Source organism: Mesoplodon mirus, assembly GCF_964341445.2.
Source record: "Mesoplodon mirus genome assembly, chromosome: X".
Classification (NCBI taxonomy): domain Eukaryota; kingdom Metazoa; phylum Chordata; class Mammalia; order Artiodactyla; family Ziphiidae; genus Mesoplodon; species Mesoplodon mirus.
This window is the reverse complement of record NC_138981.1, coordinates 107,112,512-107,131,268: the sequence shown is the minus strand read 5'-3', so window position 1 is coordinate 107,131,268 and position 18,757 is coordinate 107,112,512. Positions and strand designations below refer to the sequence as shown.

The window sequence follows — 18,757 nt, the reverse complement described above, 5'->3', positions numbered from 1 at the left end:
AAAAGAGAAAAAAAGAAGTCTATGCATGACAACTTTCTTCTCCCACTTACCTTTTGACAACAAGGATAATGTTTTTTTGAAGGCATATACTTCAGTTAACAGCTCTGCCACACCTAAAATGCCTTGGATATAGAGTTTGGAGGACTTGTACCCCCCCACCCCCCGAGAGATTTTCTTTCCAAGTTATTTTAGGACCTTAAACCTGAAACTGACTCCCATCCAAGTATATTATGTGAATTAGACCTTTCCATCTGAAAACTTAATTTACTTTCAGAAAGCTTTATAAGTATGTCTGGATACCCATATTTGCATAATCACTACTCCCCCCTTCTCCCTTGCGTCTCTCTCTTGGGCACAGAAACGTATGGTTGCCAGATACATTTGGAAGTGAGTGCATGTGACTCTTAACCCCTTGGAACTGGTGTTCTAGAGCTCCTGACACGGAACCCTAATGTAGTTTTTATTAGTATTTAATGTTGAGAAATCCCATTTCATGGAGCCCAAGGATTAAATTACTTCATTTGGGAGGGAACCAGTGTATTCCCCATCTTTTTCCTGAGGTGAAAAAAAGAATGAAGCCGAGATGATTTACATTTCATAAAGGCTTAAGGTCCGGATATATTCCACTCAGTCCAATATTCTGAATTTTAAAGACAGTATTAACAAGTAGGGAAACCTCTGCATATTTAAAATGTGGAAACAAAAATAGACAATAAAATAGATATAAATAAAAATATACATATATATAATCAAAATGTATGTTTTCAATACATATAATCGATATATATAATCATAATGACTATACAAAGCAGTACTACCTGTGGAAGAAATGATATAATATGTTATAACAATAGAATGATTGTAGTTTTCAATGAAGTAGAATTTTTATCATTTTTCATAATTAGAAAGGAGTTGCAAAGGTTTTGAGGAAATCCAACAAGCAGTAAATCCAAATGATAATGAGTGATCCTTTCTTTTGAACAATTGTACCGAACAGGAACTTTCTTTCTTTCGAACAACTGTACTGACAGAAACACCTACTCATTAGGCTAGTAGATGTCACACGTGTTGCTTGGAAGGTGTTCTGAACACAAGACCTAAAACTGATTCCTTTTCTTTCTAACTCTGGGCTCCCACCTTTTGCTTCCCTTCCTTGCATCATTAAGTTCATGTATTTAGGTGACAAATCTGTAGAGTGTGTCACTGCTGCTCTCTTCACATCTTGGAGGGCATGATTTTAAGCACCGTCTTCAGGGTATCATTGTCCTTCCCCATGGCTCTGGGAGAGATGTCACTGAGACCTCCAAGGGGGAAACCTGTGCTCTATGAGCTGTCTAGAAATCCAGTGGCTATATCAGAATGAAAGAGCCAAGGGAACCTTAAGGGTGGTTCTCTAGGTCCCACAGACCAGTGAAACACCTTTCTATCAATAAAAACTTTTAGGGATCTTACTCTGTACCCAGCACTATGCTCAATCTTATGTGGCATTCAAGAAAGGTAGAAGGTGATTTGCTCTAAGAAACATGTTGTCCCTTTGGGGAGATAGGACAAAAACATGGAATAGCAAGGGAATGTTGTAAAATTGCAAACTCAGAGGCCAATTTTATGATAAAAATAGTGAGTGTTGAAGTCAGAGAAGAGAGTCATTTATTTTCTGGAGTAGTATAATGCAAAGAGTTCTGGGCTGGGAATCATCAGACGTAGGCAGGCAAATTCATACAAGGCGAATGACTTTGAACAAATCACTTCACCTCTCTGAGCCTTGGGTTCCTCAGCTGTAAAATGGAGAGGGAATGAGGGAGGGCTGAACTAGGTGATTCCTATGGTCAATTCCAGTCTCTCTCTCTCTTTTTTTTTTTCTCGACCGTGCTGCGCTGCTTGCAGGATCTTAGTTCCCTGACCAGAGACTGAACCCCAGGCTCCTAGCAGTGAAAGGGCGGAATCCTAACCACTGGACCACCAAGGAATTCTCCAGTCTTAAAGTTTTATACTCCTGCTACCTTCAAAAGACAGTCACTGACATACTACGTCTGAGCACATTTTATATGAATTAAAGTTAATTATTAGGAAAAAGGATTTTTATCTCTATTTAACATATGAGGGGGTAAAACTTCCAAATGGTAGAGGCAGAACTCAAACCCAGGCTTTTCGTGCCCGCAAATTCTGTGCCCTTTCCACTATGCTGTGTTGCATTCCTTTGTAACGGTCTAAGAGGGGAGCATACATAGAAGCAAATAACTGCAGTGCAGGTGGTATGTCATAAGTGAAGAATCCAGAAAATGTGGAGGAATCTGTATCTCTGTATCTTAAGGAAGTAAAGAGAACTTGTATTACAAAGATCTGCAAGACAGTGAACGGAGGATTGGCCAGAGTCAGGAGGTGTGGGTTCTGATCTTGGCCATGCCACTAACTTGCCAAGTGTCTGGACAAGCAATTCTCTGGGCATCAGTTTTCTCATCTACAAAATTAGTGTCTCCCCAGGTGTTTTGGGTTCCAGCATTCAATGCTTCTTTGAGCCCCAAGGATGGAAAGCATGCTCTGGTTAAGGTTATGAGGATGAACCCAGAGGTTTAAAAAAATTAACGAGATGTTAAGTACTTGTGATGATGTTTTTAGTGGGTATGGGATTTGGGCTGGGCCTGGAGTAATGGGGGTGATTTAGAAAATTCATGAAGCATTTTAGTTCCTTTTACATATACAAGGGTAGCTGACTTTCTAAAGGAATTCTTTGTATAAAATGAACGATCACCACTCCTTATCTTTTGTACAGTTCCGTTCTTCATATAGCAAGCTTATTTAAAGGGAGAGCCACCTGTACTAGAAAACACAGCCAAGAATTTATCATGCTCTTGGGGCACTAGTATCGTTTTAAAATACGAAAATGATGCCAGTGTCTTCAAAATTCAAGTTTGAGGTGGAAGGGTTGAAAAGAGTGATTTTTTTTTTTTTTTTTTTTTTCTGTGATCAGCCACTGCAAAGTGAGTCTCAGCACAAACCAGCTGAGCCCTTTGCTGGGCATCGAAAGCCTGTGGCATTTTTCTCCTTTTCAACTCTCAGTCATTTGGGAGGTGGGATAAAGCCATGCTGTCTACAAAGTTCATCTGGAATGTGCTGGTGTTACAAGAAATCACTTGACATCTACTATGTTTCTCCCGTGAAAGAGAGGTGGTTATCAACTACAATAGTGATTTCTTTTCAAAGAGGTTTAATTGGGGTATTTCTCATGGGCCAAATTCTAACTTACTGTGTGTACGTGTGCCTGCCAGGAAAACAGAGGGAAAATACCAAACAATAGCAACAACAGAAGTCTGAGGACCGCTGTCCCAGGCTGCCCCCTCTGCAAACAGGCAGAAAGAACAGTTTATAAGCTGCCTAAGCTGCAGCTAATATGGTAGAGCTTCTAGAAAGGTGTGGCAAAGGGGGGTGGAGTGTGGACTGTGCTTTGCATGGCCGTGGAAATATGTGTAACAACCTGAACAAACTCCTTCTAGCCTCCCTTTTATAAGTAGCACTCTGAGTTGGGGGGCTGGCGGAGACATCAGTCTCACACAGTTGAGTTACACACTTGGGAGCTGTTTTTCCGAAGTATGGATTTGCTCCCATGTAGGCAGGCTGGCATCCTTTCCTGAGGAAAGCCAGAGGTGGCCTTATACTTTTATTTGAAGTGTAGAACGATCTTCCTTGCAACAAATTTGTCCCTTTCACTGGTGTTTTCCGAAGTGAGACTTTTGCAGCCGATGGAAATCGGCTCACTTCTGTTCTGTAATTCAGTGTCTTGTTGATGATTTATTTGTTCAGTAGCAGAAATGATGACAAATTGTGTGAGGCAGCCTCATTTACTTTTGAGCTGCTATAGCCCTGAAGAATTTACATGTAAATGCGACTGTGAATGTTTTACATTTCATAAGCATGCTGCACGTGTTTTTGTAAGTTAAGTGACATTTTTACAAGTAGACTGAACTTCAGACTCTCCCCCGACCCCACAGGTTATATTATTCTGAAATCCTGATAAGTCTGCCGTGCTGTTTTCCTGCCTGCCAAGTGAGAGAGTCTGTGTCTATTTTGTGTTTTTCTCCTTCTCTCCTCTTTAGACATGCAGAGCAACTCACACAACCAGTTCACCTTCAGACCCCTCCCGCCGCCGCCGCCACCTCCGCACGCCTGCACCTGCGCCAGGAAGCCGCCCCCTGCGGCTGACTCTCTCCAGAGGAGATCAATGACTACCCGCAGCCAGCCCAGCCCAGCCGCTCCAGCTCCCCCAACCAGTACACAGGATTCAGTTCATCTGCATAACAGCTGGGTCTTGAATAGCAACATTCCGTTGGAGACCAGGTATTTGAGCTATTATCAATCCCCTGAACTTAAATATTGGCACAGGATGATTCCACTGAGTGCAGAAACGCATAGACATCTGCAGAGATGCACAGATACTCACACAGCTACACACCCAGATGCCTGGGCAAAAAGGCAGACCCCTCCACAGGCACACCATCTAGATCCAGGCACAGCCACAGACCAAAGCAGACGCCCGTGTAAAGAGGAAACCACAGATGATGCATCAACACCCCTATGGTGGACACCCACAAAAAACATAGGAAACCAAGCAATTACCCAAACTGTCATTGTATCCTCGAAGGAAAAGACAGTTGTCCCTTGTTTTCAGATGCTGCAGTATTACAGGAGAATCGAGACACAATTGGAGGAACAGCGATAGTTTACATTTTATTTATTTTAAGATTATTTGACAAAGTAAGTTGCCTTCAAACATTTTTAAAAAGCATTTGCTCCATCGGAAGTCCATGTGTAATTTCAAAAACTTGATTCTGCCTTTAGGATGAAGTTTGATCTTTTGAGCAAAAAGTTTGCCTCTGTTTTTCTGTTGCTTCATATATTAGGTTTCCAGATTCCTCCTCAAGTCTTTGTCAGGTGATTAAAGTTCTACTCCTCCACAGTTCTACGTGCCTTGATCATAATAGACTTTAGCACTAGATGCGATTAATTGAGAAATTATTCATCATTTCTAGTTACTCTCTCAAGTCAAAGATTACAACTTTCTATTAAAGTAGAAAAACATTAACTAATAAAACATAGTATTCTGTTATCTTGTTAAACTGAAGGACTTCCCCTTGTCTTCTGTATGTCGTCTTTAGATCTACCACCAAAGCTTTTTCTAAACACATTTGTGTGTAAACACTGTGGGTATAATATATCACTTCATAAGCAATGTCTGGTGTCAACTCTGATCAACTTCTATCCCAATAATCTGAGAATTGGAATGGAAAGGGGAAGACTAATAAACTCACATTATAAGACTATTTTTCTTTAGCAGCATATTAACTTAAATGCCAGCCATAGCATCAGAAATATGTCACCACCAACAAACTAATGGCACTATGGCCCAAATCCAGGAAACTCTATGGCATCCATCACTAACTAGATTAAATAGTTTCATAAACTGATATTTCTAATCTTTCGCAAGAGGTAAAATAGCAGTCAGCGCCTGTGGTGAAGATAACTGAATTATCACTGTGCTAGTGATAAGGTTTGTGTATCATTCCCTTTTTTTTTTGATTTTTAAATTGAAAGGCAGGGAAGTGAATGAAGTGAGAGAAGCAGAGAGCAGTGTATATCTTCAAGGAGTTTTCACTAACGGTGGTGATTTACTCACTCTTCTTTTAATTCCTTTGCAGTGCCTAGTGATAGCTAAGAAAGCAGTGGGCCAATCTGGTTAACTAGCAATCTTGATAAGCAAACACACTTCTTTCATCTAAGAAGCCAAATAACAGGAAATCTGGAAGGAGGGTGGGGAATGGGCTCAGGCAAATGGGAAGAGAAAACTATTCTTATTTGAAATGTACATCTAGGCATGTTTGTACAAACTGCACCCACGGACCTTCTGTATCTATGCAAGGAATGTATTAATTGGTCTCAGTTTCATAAGACGCAGAGAAGAACATAAGTTTTCATGTGAGACTGAGCAGAGAGAGAGTACCTTTTTAGTACATTTGAAAATATATTCAACATCACAAAGTTGAATTTTAAAAAACCTAGAAACCCCATCAGCTTGATCAGCAAGGATTTTCCAAATATATCCTTTACAGTATTCATTTCACATGTAGTCAATAGAAGGTAACTCTGTGAGTACCCTGGCACTTAATTATGAGCTGTGTGACATACCGCTCTGAGCCTCAGCTCCCTCATCTGTAAACATGAATATAAAATTGCCTGTCTCGGGACTTCCCTGGCAGTCCAGTGGTTAAGACTCTGCGCTCCCAATGCAGGGGGCAATGGGTTCACCCCCTGGTTGGGAAACTAAGATCCCGCCTGCTGCACAGCGTGGCCAAAAAATAAATAAATAAAACAGTGGATATGTAAGCCAGCTATACTTCGATTTAAAAATAAATAAATAAATAAAAATGCCTGTCTCAACAGATTGTTAAGAAGATCAAGCTAGTGTAACAGAATGTGCCTCATACATCATAAAGCATTATAGAATTTAAAGGTAATCTTGCTCTCCCTACTAAGTAGTTACCTGCTTCTGCCTAAATATCTCCAAAATAAGGAATGGACTCATTCATAAGGCATTCCATTTCATCTCAGACAACTACCGGAAGAGTCTTATTGAACCAAAAATCTCCCACCTCTTAACTCCACCCATTCCTCCCAGGTCTAGTTCTAGGGTCTCACAAAATAAATAAAAACCCTCTCACACCTGACAGCCCTTCACTGTTGCTGATACTTCTCTTCTAAATGTTTCCTCAGTTCCTTCACTTACTCTTCACATTAACTGGTGTCAAATCCTCCATCCTGGTCTCTTCCCTTAGAACATACTTCAGTCTGTCCAGACTGCGCTTGAAGTGTCACGGCCAAGGTTGAATGCAGGTATAGGTTATTAGGCTCTTTGGTTGAAAGGAGCAGAGGTCATTCAAATTGCCTCAAATAATTGAGAACATCTTTTTAAGACTGTTATCTCTCCCTGGGAACCCAGGAAATACTGGTCAACCCACAAGGAAGGATAAGGCCTATAGATCTCTGGCACCAATATGACTCAGCAATTCTCTGCAGTTTTGCCACTCTCTGTCTTTTTCTTTGCCCAATAGCTTATCATCAGCTTGATATTTCTTTTGTCTACCACATAGTCTCTGCCTTCTCATAGCAATGTCAGGTTTTCATTGCACTATGTGACTCCAAGTATACTTCCCAGCACCTCTTACTTTATCCCTTCAGTGCCTGTCCCATTGCTACCTGCCTAATTCTCCTGCTAGCTCTAGGTTTTTAAACCTAAGAGAGTGAATTTGATTAGCCCAGTTCATCCCTTTTGTACCAGGCAGTGTTTAAGTTTCTTGGCAAGCCCTGTCAGTTATTCTCTCAGTCAGTTGAGACTAAGGGGAGAGAAAGATCATGTGATTTAAAAAGCAACAGCATTGACACCTATGGCTGCCCCTGAGCAAGAGCTGGGAGCAGATCTATGTACCTTAGATGGAAGTCTCAGCAGACAATCAACTTGACTGACTCATTCAGGAATTTGTGCTATGACCAACAATCGGATGTCTCCCCTGTTCTAACTAAAAGTTTCTCTTAATGCCGTCTACTCCAATATCAGCATTTTTGGTGAACACATAACACTACTGATACACACCGAAAACACTAAGTAACTAAACTCTTAAAACTTTTAAACGAGTTCTGAGGCTAAGCCACATTTTAGTTATCCTATAATTATAGAGTTGGTGGGTATTTTAATTGTGTGTTTGGGATTGGGAAGATGTAGGTGTGAATAGGTTTAGAGGTTTGATTTGGCCTAATTTGATTTCATCTTGTTAACCTGTGGATATGTAGCTGAATTCTAATTCTGCCATACAAAGTATTGGATTGGCCAGAAAGTTTGTTCGGGTTTTTCCATAAGATGTTGCAAGCCCGAACGAACTTTTTGGCCAACCCAATATTTGCATTTTATTGCTCTCATAACTGTATCATCTGTAAGTTTGTTAGGTATGTTTTCTTCATTTTTATGTAAGTCATTAATAAAAATGTTATATAGGATAATATTAAGGTCAGAGCTTGGTGGCATGCCACTGGAAACCTCCCAGCAGGTTGACATTTATCCATCAGGCAGCATTCTTTTACTAGCATACAACCCACATTTCTCCATCTTATTCACAGGCATATCATGAGAGACCTTGTCAAATGCCTTGCTGATATCCAGATAGAGAGTGCCTACATTTTTACTGATCTGCCAATCCAATAATGATATCAAAAATAGAAATGAAATGAGAATTGTCTAACATGACTTGTTCTTAGAGAATTTATGCTGCCTTCTGACGGTTACTACTTTTTTCTTAAGCGTTAACAAATCATCCTTTTAATAACCTGTTTTAGGATTTTGCACTCAATCAACATGATGTCCCTTGTCTAATCTAAGGACCCAATGTGCTTTCTGTCCCTTTTCAAAACCAAAGCCAACACTAAGGTCTCCAGTCTTCTGACATACGTCACCCATACCACAGTCCCAAAGCTTTAGCAACTATGACAGGGCCATCCAATCCACAAGACCTCTCACCACTCTGCAATGTAATTTTAATTCATTTAGAACAGTTGAGTGCCTTCTTAGGGACACCTTGCCTATCTTAGGCTTCAATTTATGGTTATGATATTGACTACCCTTTTAAGTCTAGAATCATTCTTTTTCACAAAAAAGATACAGTCATTCGATATTATTCCATGAGTTGTATATCTATCCTATCCTTGCTCTTCTTGCTCTAAACGTATTTTTTAAAAACTGTTCTGTTGGGCTTCCCTGGTGGCGCAGTGGTTGAGAGTCCGCCTGCTGATGCAGGGGACACGGGTTCGTGCCCCAGTCCAGGAGGATCCCACATGCCGCGGAGCGGCTGGGCCCGTGAGCTATGGCCGCTGAGCCTGCGCGTCCGGAGCCTGTGCTCCGCAACGGGAGAGGCCACAACAGTGAGAGGCCGGCGTACCGCAAAACACCAAAAACTGTTCTGTCATCTTTAGCAGGTATTTTTCAACCTTTAGGGTCATTTTGGGTATGAATCTTCTTGGCATTTTTTTCACCACACCCTCTTATATTTATTTAGCCTTGATTTTCATCCCTTTATCTCAGTACATGTTCTTTAGAAGTCAAAACTGGATGGAGAGCACCCAGTACAGGCACACTGGTTTCAATAGTCAGCAAAACTCCCCAGCTCCCCAGCTGACTCTTAATTCATCTCCCTTTTTTAGAGTGTCTCCGGGCGTGGAATCATACCTACTTCACTTTAGAGAACTGCTTTCCTAAAGTCTAGGATTTTGCTTCATAAAGTACTTATGAACTCTCAGCTAAAATGGTTGCTTTCTCTAAAGGTTTCTATTGCCTTCGACTCACCAGTTTCTCTTTTTTAGTCAGTGAGAGAAACAAATATCCTTATCATTTTCTCTACCTTCTGGGAGGTGGAGTTGTCAACAGTGGAAGTTGAAAACTTGTCAGATGTTGGCCTTTAGTTAAAGGATACGTCTAGCGGATGTCTGTGGAGCTGAAACCACTCATGTTTACTACACTTACTCTTAGAACACTTTTGGAGCATCTGTGTTGGAGCATCTATTTCCTCCACCTGGCCAAGTGGCTTACTGTAGACTCCCTGATCTCTTCACCAAAATGAATCCTGCTTAAAGATTTTGCTGTGATATTCAATACCAGGGAGAACTTGGATCTGATATTAACATCACCACTTCAACTCACAACGACAAATCAGAATTGTGTGGAGGAGTCAGGCCAGAATAATGGGTAGCAACTATCTTCATTGATTTTTAGCATATTCTGACAGATGGCTGTAGCTTGTTATGAGGCTAACTGCCCTTGGTGGCTTTAGGCCAATGTGACAGTTAACGGGAGCCAACGGGTTATTTTTACAAAAGAAGAGCCAGGGCCATTGGCGGAGGAGATGTTGACAAGGAATGGAAAGAGAAATGAAATCTACATGACCAATGCTTTTTACCAGACTTATAGAGCTAGTGTCTATCTTGGGGAAATAAGAATCATTTGGAAGAAATATTCATTAGTGGTGATGGCAGTGATTTAAATATCTATGGGATAATACTCTTTAAATATTAACCCATAAATGTAAGGTCTCTAGTGGTAGTTATCTTTATTTTATAGTACTACTAAAATCTACCTAACATTTATAAGTAGGTTTTCTTTTTTCCCTTAGGGTGTTTGCTGTGGAAAAATAGATTCAGTGATCATTTTTTCCAAGCTCAGAATATACATATTCAATGCTTAGATCCAACAATATCGCATGCTTGAATCCTTTAACAGCACTGGGGTTAGCAAAATCTATCTTCAGCCACAGATTTAAAGATTCTTTTTAAGACAAGAAAAGACTTCGTAGGACTAATCTATGACCTATAAATCCTGTTTACTACAGATGAACAGGAATCAACCAAGCTTTTCAGCCTACACCAAATGATGGATGTGGAATATGTTAAATTTACATGAAGCAGAACTCTGTAGCCTTTAAAATATATTTTACATATTGAGAATAAAAATATATCTATAGTAGTCTATTGCACTTGGACAGTGAAGAGCAATATTTTAGAGATTATCATGATATAGTCTCTAGTCACTTTGGTAGTGGTATTATTTTTTTTAATGCTTTTGAATTGACTATTTATAGTTTCAATTGAAAATTAAAACCATAGGCAAACATAATGTGTTTCATTTTATAAAGAAAAGGAATTTCACTATAAGTGAGATGAAATCTGGTTTTAATATGGAGAATATTTATTTAGCAATCTAAATGTGAATCTAAACAGATGTTTTTAAGGAATTTAAAAAAATGAGTTGATCGGTGAAATATATAAGTAGAGCAAACAAAAAATACATTTTAGAAGAATCTCTGTACTAACCTTTTTGCCCTCCCTCATCATATATACTTCCCTATCCTGGGTTGTATGTTTAAACAAAAATATCCGGTTTTGATCCAGAGAGAAACTAGTTCTTCATTGACTACAAAGTTATTTATCCAGTTAATCATAATAAATATTTTCATTGCCATGTCGAGTTAATAGATACTTGTCTGTTATATTTTACTAAAAGTATAAAATATATTTGAAGTAGCAAAAAATAATTTTCCTGTCAATTATTCTCCTGATTTTCTACAGAGGGGTGCGTGTGTGTGTGTGTGTGTGTGTGTGTGTGAGAAAGACATTCTACTAAACATCTCCCTTTGGGAAAATCCAGCTGGTTTTTTATTAATTCCACAACACTAAAATGTTTGTAGCTTTAAAAGCAAAAGACAAGATCAGGTTAAGTCCTGAGGTCTTTAAAATGTCTCTGCAAGAATTGTGAAAGTGTGGTACTGAGTAGTCCATTTAAAGAACAGGAAAGCTCAAAAAGAATTGCCCCCTTTGGCGAACAAATAAGCAAATAAACAGTAACATCTGCTTCACCATTCTGTTAATTTTTTTGGTGTGATATCTGAAGGTATAAGAATGTGTACAATGTGAATATTTTTAATGAAAAACAGTTCATTTTAAACACTATGAGGAATTAATTCTAGCATAGATAAGTTTTAACAAACTTTGACCAATACTTATTGAGTGCCCACCATGTACCATCCACTGTTCTAGTTGCTGGGGCTACATCAGAGAACAAGATAGACAAAATCTCTGTCTTTATGGAGTTTACATTCTAGTGGGGGAGACAGTTTTTACCCTAAAATGTTAATTATATTCAGACTAATAATACTGTAGGAATTGTGGCCTGGCTAGATGTAATATGGGAGACGGGGAGAGGGGACGAAGATACCTCTTAGAAGTCTTCTTTTACCTGCCTTCACTTCCCCACAGCAACTTTCATAGAATTGCCCCTTATCTATGGTCTCATAGCACCCTGTTCATGTGTCTGTGAAGACCTTATTCCATTGTATATTTGCACTCGAAATATTTCAGTTACTTGTCTTTATTCCCCGTTGCAACGTGAGTGAAGGACTATGCCCTTTTTTTACTTTGACTCCTTAGTTCTTGGCTTATATAGTTCAACAAAATTTTTATAGGGTATATGGATAGACCGATAGAGTAACTGAGCAAGGAACTACAGATGGAGTAGATTTCTGAAATCAGAAACAGTAGTTTGTAGAAGCAGTGAGTTTTATTTTGTAAACATGTATGTGGGACATCCAGTTTGAAATGTCCAATATCTAATAAATAGCTGCAAATATGGATCTGTGTCCCAGGAAAGGAAGGAAAATGGAAAACGTTTTTCTACTACTACTTACTGAATGCTTTCTGTGTGCCAAATATTGTGCCAAGCCATTATCACATTTATTCCAACTTATGGTTTTTAAAACTGAGGTTTATAGAAGTTGAAAAATGTACCACAAGGTCACCAGTTAGTATGTAATGAAGCCAGCTCATGATAGACGTGGATAATTAAGAATTTCATAGGTAGACATAATAACTGAATTTCCATGAATGATGGAGGAAATACTGAAAAACCTATAGGAGAGTTTAGTGTAAGAAGAGGACAGTAGGGCTTCCCTGGTGGCGCAGTGGTTGAGAGTCCGCCTGCCGATGCAGGGGACACGGGTTCGTGCCCCAGTCCAGGAGGATCCCACGTGCCGCAGAGCGGCTGGGCCCGTGAGCCATGGCCGCTGAGCCTGCGCGTCCGGAGCCTGTGCTCCGCAACGGGAGAGGCCACAGCAGTGAGAGGCCCGCGTGCTGCAGGGAAAAAAAAAAAAAGAAGAGGACAATAAACCAAACCATGGAAACACTTTTTGGGAGTCCATGAAGGAGAGAAAGCCAGTACAGGTGATTGAGGAGTAATCATAGAATAGAACAAAACCAGGGAGAAGAAAATTTCAAGGAGATAGTGATCATGATTTCCAAATGTCTCAGAGGAATTAAATAGGATGTGGATGAGAAAACATCATTGATTCTGTCCATTACAGACTTCTTGATTTTTAAGCAGCTAATTTCAGTACAGTGGTAAAATTGAAGCAAGACTGCAATGGGTTTGAAGGATTGGTAAGAGGGAAGAAAATGGAAATAGAAGGTAGAGTACTGTTTTGAAATGGAACAGTAGATTGAGAACAAGCTGAATCTGGGTAAAGCGTCCTTATAAATTGGAAGGAGAAAAAAGAAAAGGGGAGAACTACATTTAATAAGGAGGTACACAGTAGTCACCAGGATGGTGATGTGATTGACAGAAGGAAACCTACAGACCAAGTTAAAGATCAAGTTTCCTTAATGGTAAAGAATATGGAAACTTGCAGAGATGATCACATAATGCTGAGGAAAACTGCATGATCCCACAGTGGTATAGGCATCCTGGGTTGCCAAGTCTCAACAAGGGCATACAACTGATAATGACACTGCCTTTGGGGAATAATGCATCCCTTAGGTACAAAAAGTTTGTCTTTGCTAATCTCATACTAGAGGGAAGTATTATACCCTGCTTATTTAAAGTTGACTTTCAAATATAAGTCACATTTCCAAGGGCAAGCAGCTATTATTGGCCAACCCAAGATTATAATTCAGACTTCTGGTCTCCACCTGGCACATACAAAACTCTAGGCAGTCCCCTGTTGTTGATGAAGGTACTCAATAGTGACGTATGCCCAGGGCCTCATTGATAACATAAATGCTAACTTATGACTATTTCTGATTGAACTATCAAAATGTCAAGTACAATATAAAAATAATATCAAGATATCATTGATTCTTTCCTTTTGTGGCATTATATTAGCCTCCTAAGTAAATTGATTTTCTTTTCAAATAAAATATTTGCAATCCGCTATTTCCCCTACCGTTCAACCTTTCAACTAAAATAATTGGTTGTTTTTGGTCTATGACAGTCAGATCTTTCAAATCTGTCACTTACCATACTGAATAGTATCATTAACTTAGTTTTATAACACCATGGCTGGTTGCTTTTTAGTAGATATGCTTGTAGCTAAATACTTTTCCTTATTTGTAATACTCAAAAGACTCAGATTTTAGATAACATTGTATATATGTGCATGTGTGTGTGCACACACACGTAGGCATATGTGTATATATAAATATGTATGTATAATTATCTACTGTCCAAAGTCCTTTCACTCGTTATCTCATTTTAAACTCTTAACAACCCTGGGAGGTAGACATAATAGAAATCATGCCCAGTTTAAAGATAAAGAAACTGGGTCTTGGGAAATTTTACTCATTTCTCCCTGTGGCAGTTTATTACAAGATTTGGAGCTAGAGTGCAAGTCTCCATGCAACCAATCCAATATTCTTTGTACTATAACTGTTTGTCTCTGGAATATAAAGAATCCCAAGTCATCCCTTTTGGTGAATATTTATAGTTCAGTTAAATTTCCCTGCCTGGAGACATAATCTAGGTTTTATTCTATTTATATTAAAATCTTGATGAGCCTAAATGCCCAGAAAACTGGGGGTTCTGGTTAATTGGATTTGGTGGTTAGCTTAAGGTTAAATAGAACTTTTGAAAAATTACCATTCTTGTTGAAAATCATTCTTAAATGTGAATCTACTTTCCATTTTAATCCAAATGATCATAATTTAAACTTTTATAATTGAAAATCTTACAGTAAGTGAGGGTTGTCTAGATGTAAAAGATATTGTAGATAGGACAAAATGTCTAGCAGTCCCAGGATATCCTTTGTAAATTTTGGATGGCCTCTTGTGAGTAGTTGAAAAAGCACTGAATTTAGAGCTAGAAATCATGAGTCCAGGTCCAATTCTGCCACTAAATAGTTGTGTGACCTTCATAATGTCTCTTTCTTTTTTAAAAATTAATTTATTTAATTTATTTATTTTTGGCTGCATTGGGTCTTCATTGCTGCGTGGGCTTTCTCTAGCTGTGGCGAGTGGGGGCTGCTCTTCATTGTGGTGTGTGGGCTTCTCATTGCGGTAGCTTCTCTTGTTGCGGAGCACGGACTCTAGGGCATGGGCTCAGTAGTTGCAGCATGCAGGCTCCGTAGTTGTGGCTTGCGGGCTTAGTAGTTGTGGCTCGTGGGCTCAGTAGTTGTGGCTCGTGGGCTCAGTAGTTGTGGCTCATGGGCTCAGTAGTTGTGGCTCGCAGGCTCAGTAGTTGTGGTGCACGGGCTTAGTTGCTCCGCTGCATGTGGGACCTTCCTGGACCAGGGCACGAACCCGTGTCCCCTGCATTGGCAGGTGGATTCTTAACCACTGCGCCATGAGGGAAGCCCCAATAACGTGTCTTTCTTTCTCCCAACTTCATTTTACTCAACAGTCCAGTGAGAGAATAAAGCTAAATGATATTTGAAATCGTTTCTGGCTTTACTAACTGTTATTCTATGGCTTTTGCCTTCTTGCCTTCTTGTCATTTGCTCCTTGACTCTACTGAGCTTTCCAGTTAGTTGGATTCTAATTAATTGCAAGATTACTAATTCTAGGTGAGGTCCCCAAACAAGTCAGATAAATTTAAGTTGAAAAATCATGATTCCTTTCAGAATTTCCAGTAGCCAAGAGGAAATGAGGAAAACACTATATATCCCTGTGTGTCAGAGTGTAGCGATAATGACAGGCAAGTATAGTTAAGAAGGCAGTCTTAGGCCAGTGCAAAACTAGTCTATGATTCCGTTTTGCCTGATACATAATCGGTATTCAGTAAAAGTTTGCCGAATAAATGAATTTAAGAACAAAACCCTTCATAGAGAAAGGATTCAACATGCAACACCTTATGCAGAAATTTATCTTGCCTTGGGTCATATTGTGAAGCAGCAGTAGTTTCAATATTTTCTTTCATATTATCATTCTTTGTCTAATTGTGATATAAATATAACTTCATTTTTGTGTTTCTTATTCAAAGGTAAAAATACAATCTGTTTTGGGTTTAAGTTCCAATCAGCCACTTCTGTATCGCATTGTGTAAATTCATGATAATTTTTTTCTGTGTAGTGACAACAATGCAGAGAGAAAATAGGCTCAGGTTTAATAATATATTTGCCAAATGGAGATGTATGTTTAGAGGTCAAAGAAGTACATGAAATCACTATACTCTTGAAGTTGGTCTTACCTTGTTGATCTTTCTGTGTTGTCCCTGAATAATTAACGTGAACCAATCTTTCTCCTTTGTGTTCTTCAATCCGCTCAGCAGGGAACCAGGGAGAGAATATTTCTGTGGAAGGAAGACCTGGTTTCCACAAATTCTTCTATGCTCAAGTGGGAATATAATCACTGAGTTTAGAACATGGCACAAAACTGAATTTGACTGTTTCTTAGGTGGCCTAACCTGAGGGGAGTTAATGTTATTTCAGTTGCTGTGATTATTATATATTGTGCATGTTGTTGTTTTTTTAAATTTATTTATTTTATTTTTTTTGGCTGCATTGGGTCTTCGTTGCTGTGCGCGGGCTTTCTCTAGTTGCAGCGAGCGGGGGCTACTCTTTGCTGCGGTGCACAGGCTGCTCATTGCGGTTGCTTCTCTTGTTGCGGAGCACGGGCTCTAGGCACGCGGGCTTCAGTAGTTGTGGCACGTGGGCTGTAGAGCACAGGCTCAGTAGTTGTGGCGCATGGGCTTAGTTGCACCGCGGCATGTGGGATCTTCCGGGACCAGGGCTCCAACCCATGTCCCCTGCATTGGCAGGCGGATTCTTAACCACTGCGCCACCAGGGAAGTCCCAACTGTATATGTTTTAATCAGTAGTTCAGGTTTTGGATTTATGTCTCATGACAGGTTCATGAGGGGTACAGTTTGAAAAGCAATTTAAAAAAATTGAAAGTAGAAAATGTTTTCTATTCTCCATATTTCATAAAGATTTCTTATTTGGTCAGCGGCGTAAATGTTGGAGGTAATTATGAGTGAGTTGTATATGCTCTCTGGCCCTAGGGTTCAAGATATTTGTTTGGATAATAGAACAATCCCAAGTGCAGATAGTCTCATAGGAGGAACGGCTGTGAGCTTGGGGAGAAAGGCAAGAAAATCTTTCTCTGAGAGTCTTTAAAGAATGACAGATTCCTTCCCATAGGGACATGGAATACTTCAAAACTGCATGTTCCAATCGGAGGAATAGTTTTCAACCAAGGTTTCTCAACCTTGCCCCTGTTGATATTTCAGCCTGGATAATCCAGGCTGAATAATAATAATTCATTGCTGTGGAGGCTGTCCTGTGCATTATAGGCCGTATAGCAGCAACCCTGACCTCTACCCATTAGATGCCAGGAGTCCCCTCTCCTCAGTCATGGCAACTAAAAATGTCCCCAGACATTGCCAAATGTGGGCCCATTTGTCCCCAGTTGAGAAACACCCTTTTAGATTAATGGTTAGACGAAATCTATTGTTTCCTTACCTGCTCACTTTACTCACCCCTCTTCAGACTCTTGCTATTTCTTTTTTCCCTTCCTACCTTCCCCCTTCCTATTCCTTTCTTCTTAAGCCTTTGTTGGAGGGTTTAGATAATTATCCAGTCTATAACATAATTGGGGTTGGAAACCACTGCTATAGATTCAATGTTTGTATCACCCCAAAATTCACATGTTGAAAACTTAACGCCCAAGGTGATGGTATTAGGTAGGGTTTTTTTTGTTGTTGTTGTTGTTTTTATTTTTATTTTTATTTTTTTTAGGTAGGGTTTTTCGAGATTAGCTCATGAGGGCAGAGCCCTTGTTAATGGGATTAGTGCTCTTATAAAAGGGAGCTCAGATTGCTCCCTACCCCCTTCTGCCACGTGAGGGCACAGCAGTAAGTTGTCAGTCTGCAACCCAGAAGAGGGCCTTCACTGGAACCCTACCATGCTAGCACCCTGATCTTGGACGTCCAGCCTTCAAAACTGTGAGAAACATATTTCTGTTTGTTATAAGCCACCCAGTCTATGGTATTTTGTTATAGCAGCCCAGACGGACTAAAACAACCACCAAACTAAATCCATTTAGTCAGTGTATCATTGCTGACTAATAGCTAGTCAGCCTATAACAAGGGAGGCCAGAGTGACCCCTAAAGCAACTAACAAATGATCTCCTACCCTTGCATATACAGCCATATCTATCTACCTAGATAGATATCTATCTATCTATCCATCATCTACTTCTCTATAAAATTTCCTTTCTTATTCTGTTCCTTTCTCTTCCCCTATACTCTTCATTCTTCCTATATTCACTCTTCATTCTCTCTTTCCTATCTTTATATCTACACCACTCTTGGGCATTTCTTAGCTCTTCTGATATTTCTAAAAAACTTACATGAGAACACAGACGCCTGAAAAAAAATGGCATATTTGGGAAACCGTATATGACATAGGATGTTCAGAGCTTAGAGAGCATGGGAGACAATAGCTGAGGTGAGGCAGAGAGGCCTGCAGAGGCCAAATTATGAAGGCTCTTATGAAAGTAATAGACCTTCATTCAAAAACAGGAAAAACACAGGAAATCAGAAAGAAAAATATATCTACAAATTCTGTTACCCAAAGATAGTTACTATTAAGATTTCCATACGTTTTCTTTGGGGTTAGATTTCTGCAGAATACAGATTTGAAATTGGAATTGTTGTTGGTTTTGTGTGGGAAGGACAGCACGTAGTTGTGGCTGTGCTGTATATATGAATTCTGGGTTTTGTTTCCCAACATGGAAAATCACTTATTGCCTTAGAAATTATCTGGTTAATGGGAACAGAAATGCTTTAAAAAACCAAATCTAGTGAAAAGGAGGTTTTAAAAAATGATACAGGATAGTCTCACAGGGAAAGGACAGTGAGTACAACAAGGCCTAATGAGAGATAGAGCTCTCCCCATTGTTCTGTTTC

At 39.6% G+C, this 18,757-nt stretch overlaps 1 protein-coding gene across 3 annotated transcripts in view; it reads left to right on the top strand.

Moving 5' to 3' along the window:
- TENM1 (teneurin transmembrane protein 1) overlaps positions 1–18,757 on the top strand; it is a gene marked incomplete at both ends in the record, with an annotated part of 603,322 nt that overhangs the window by 240,321 nt on the left and 344,244 nt on the right. For all 3 annotated transcript variants that reach the window (XM_082610702.1, XM_082610701.1, XM_082610700.1), the window contains one exon: positions 4,092–4,332. In XM_082610702.1, coding sequence (XP_082466828.1) covers positions 4,092–4,332 — 241 coding nt within the window. The remainder of the gene's footprint in view (positions 1–4,091; positions 4,333–18,757) is intronic.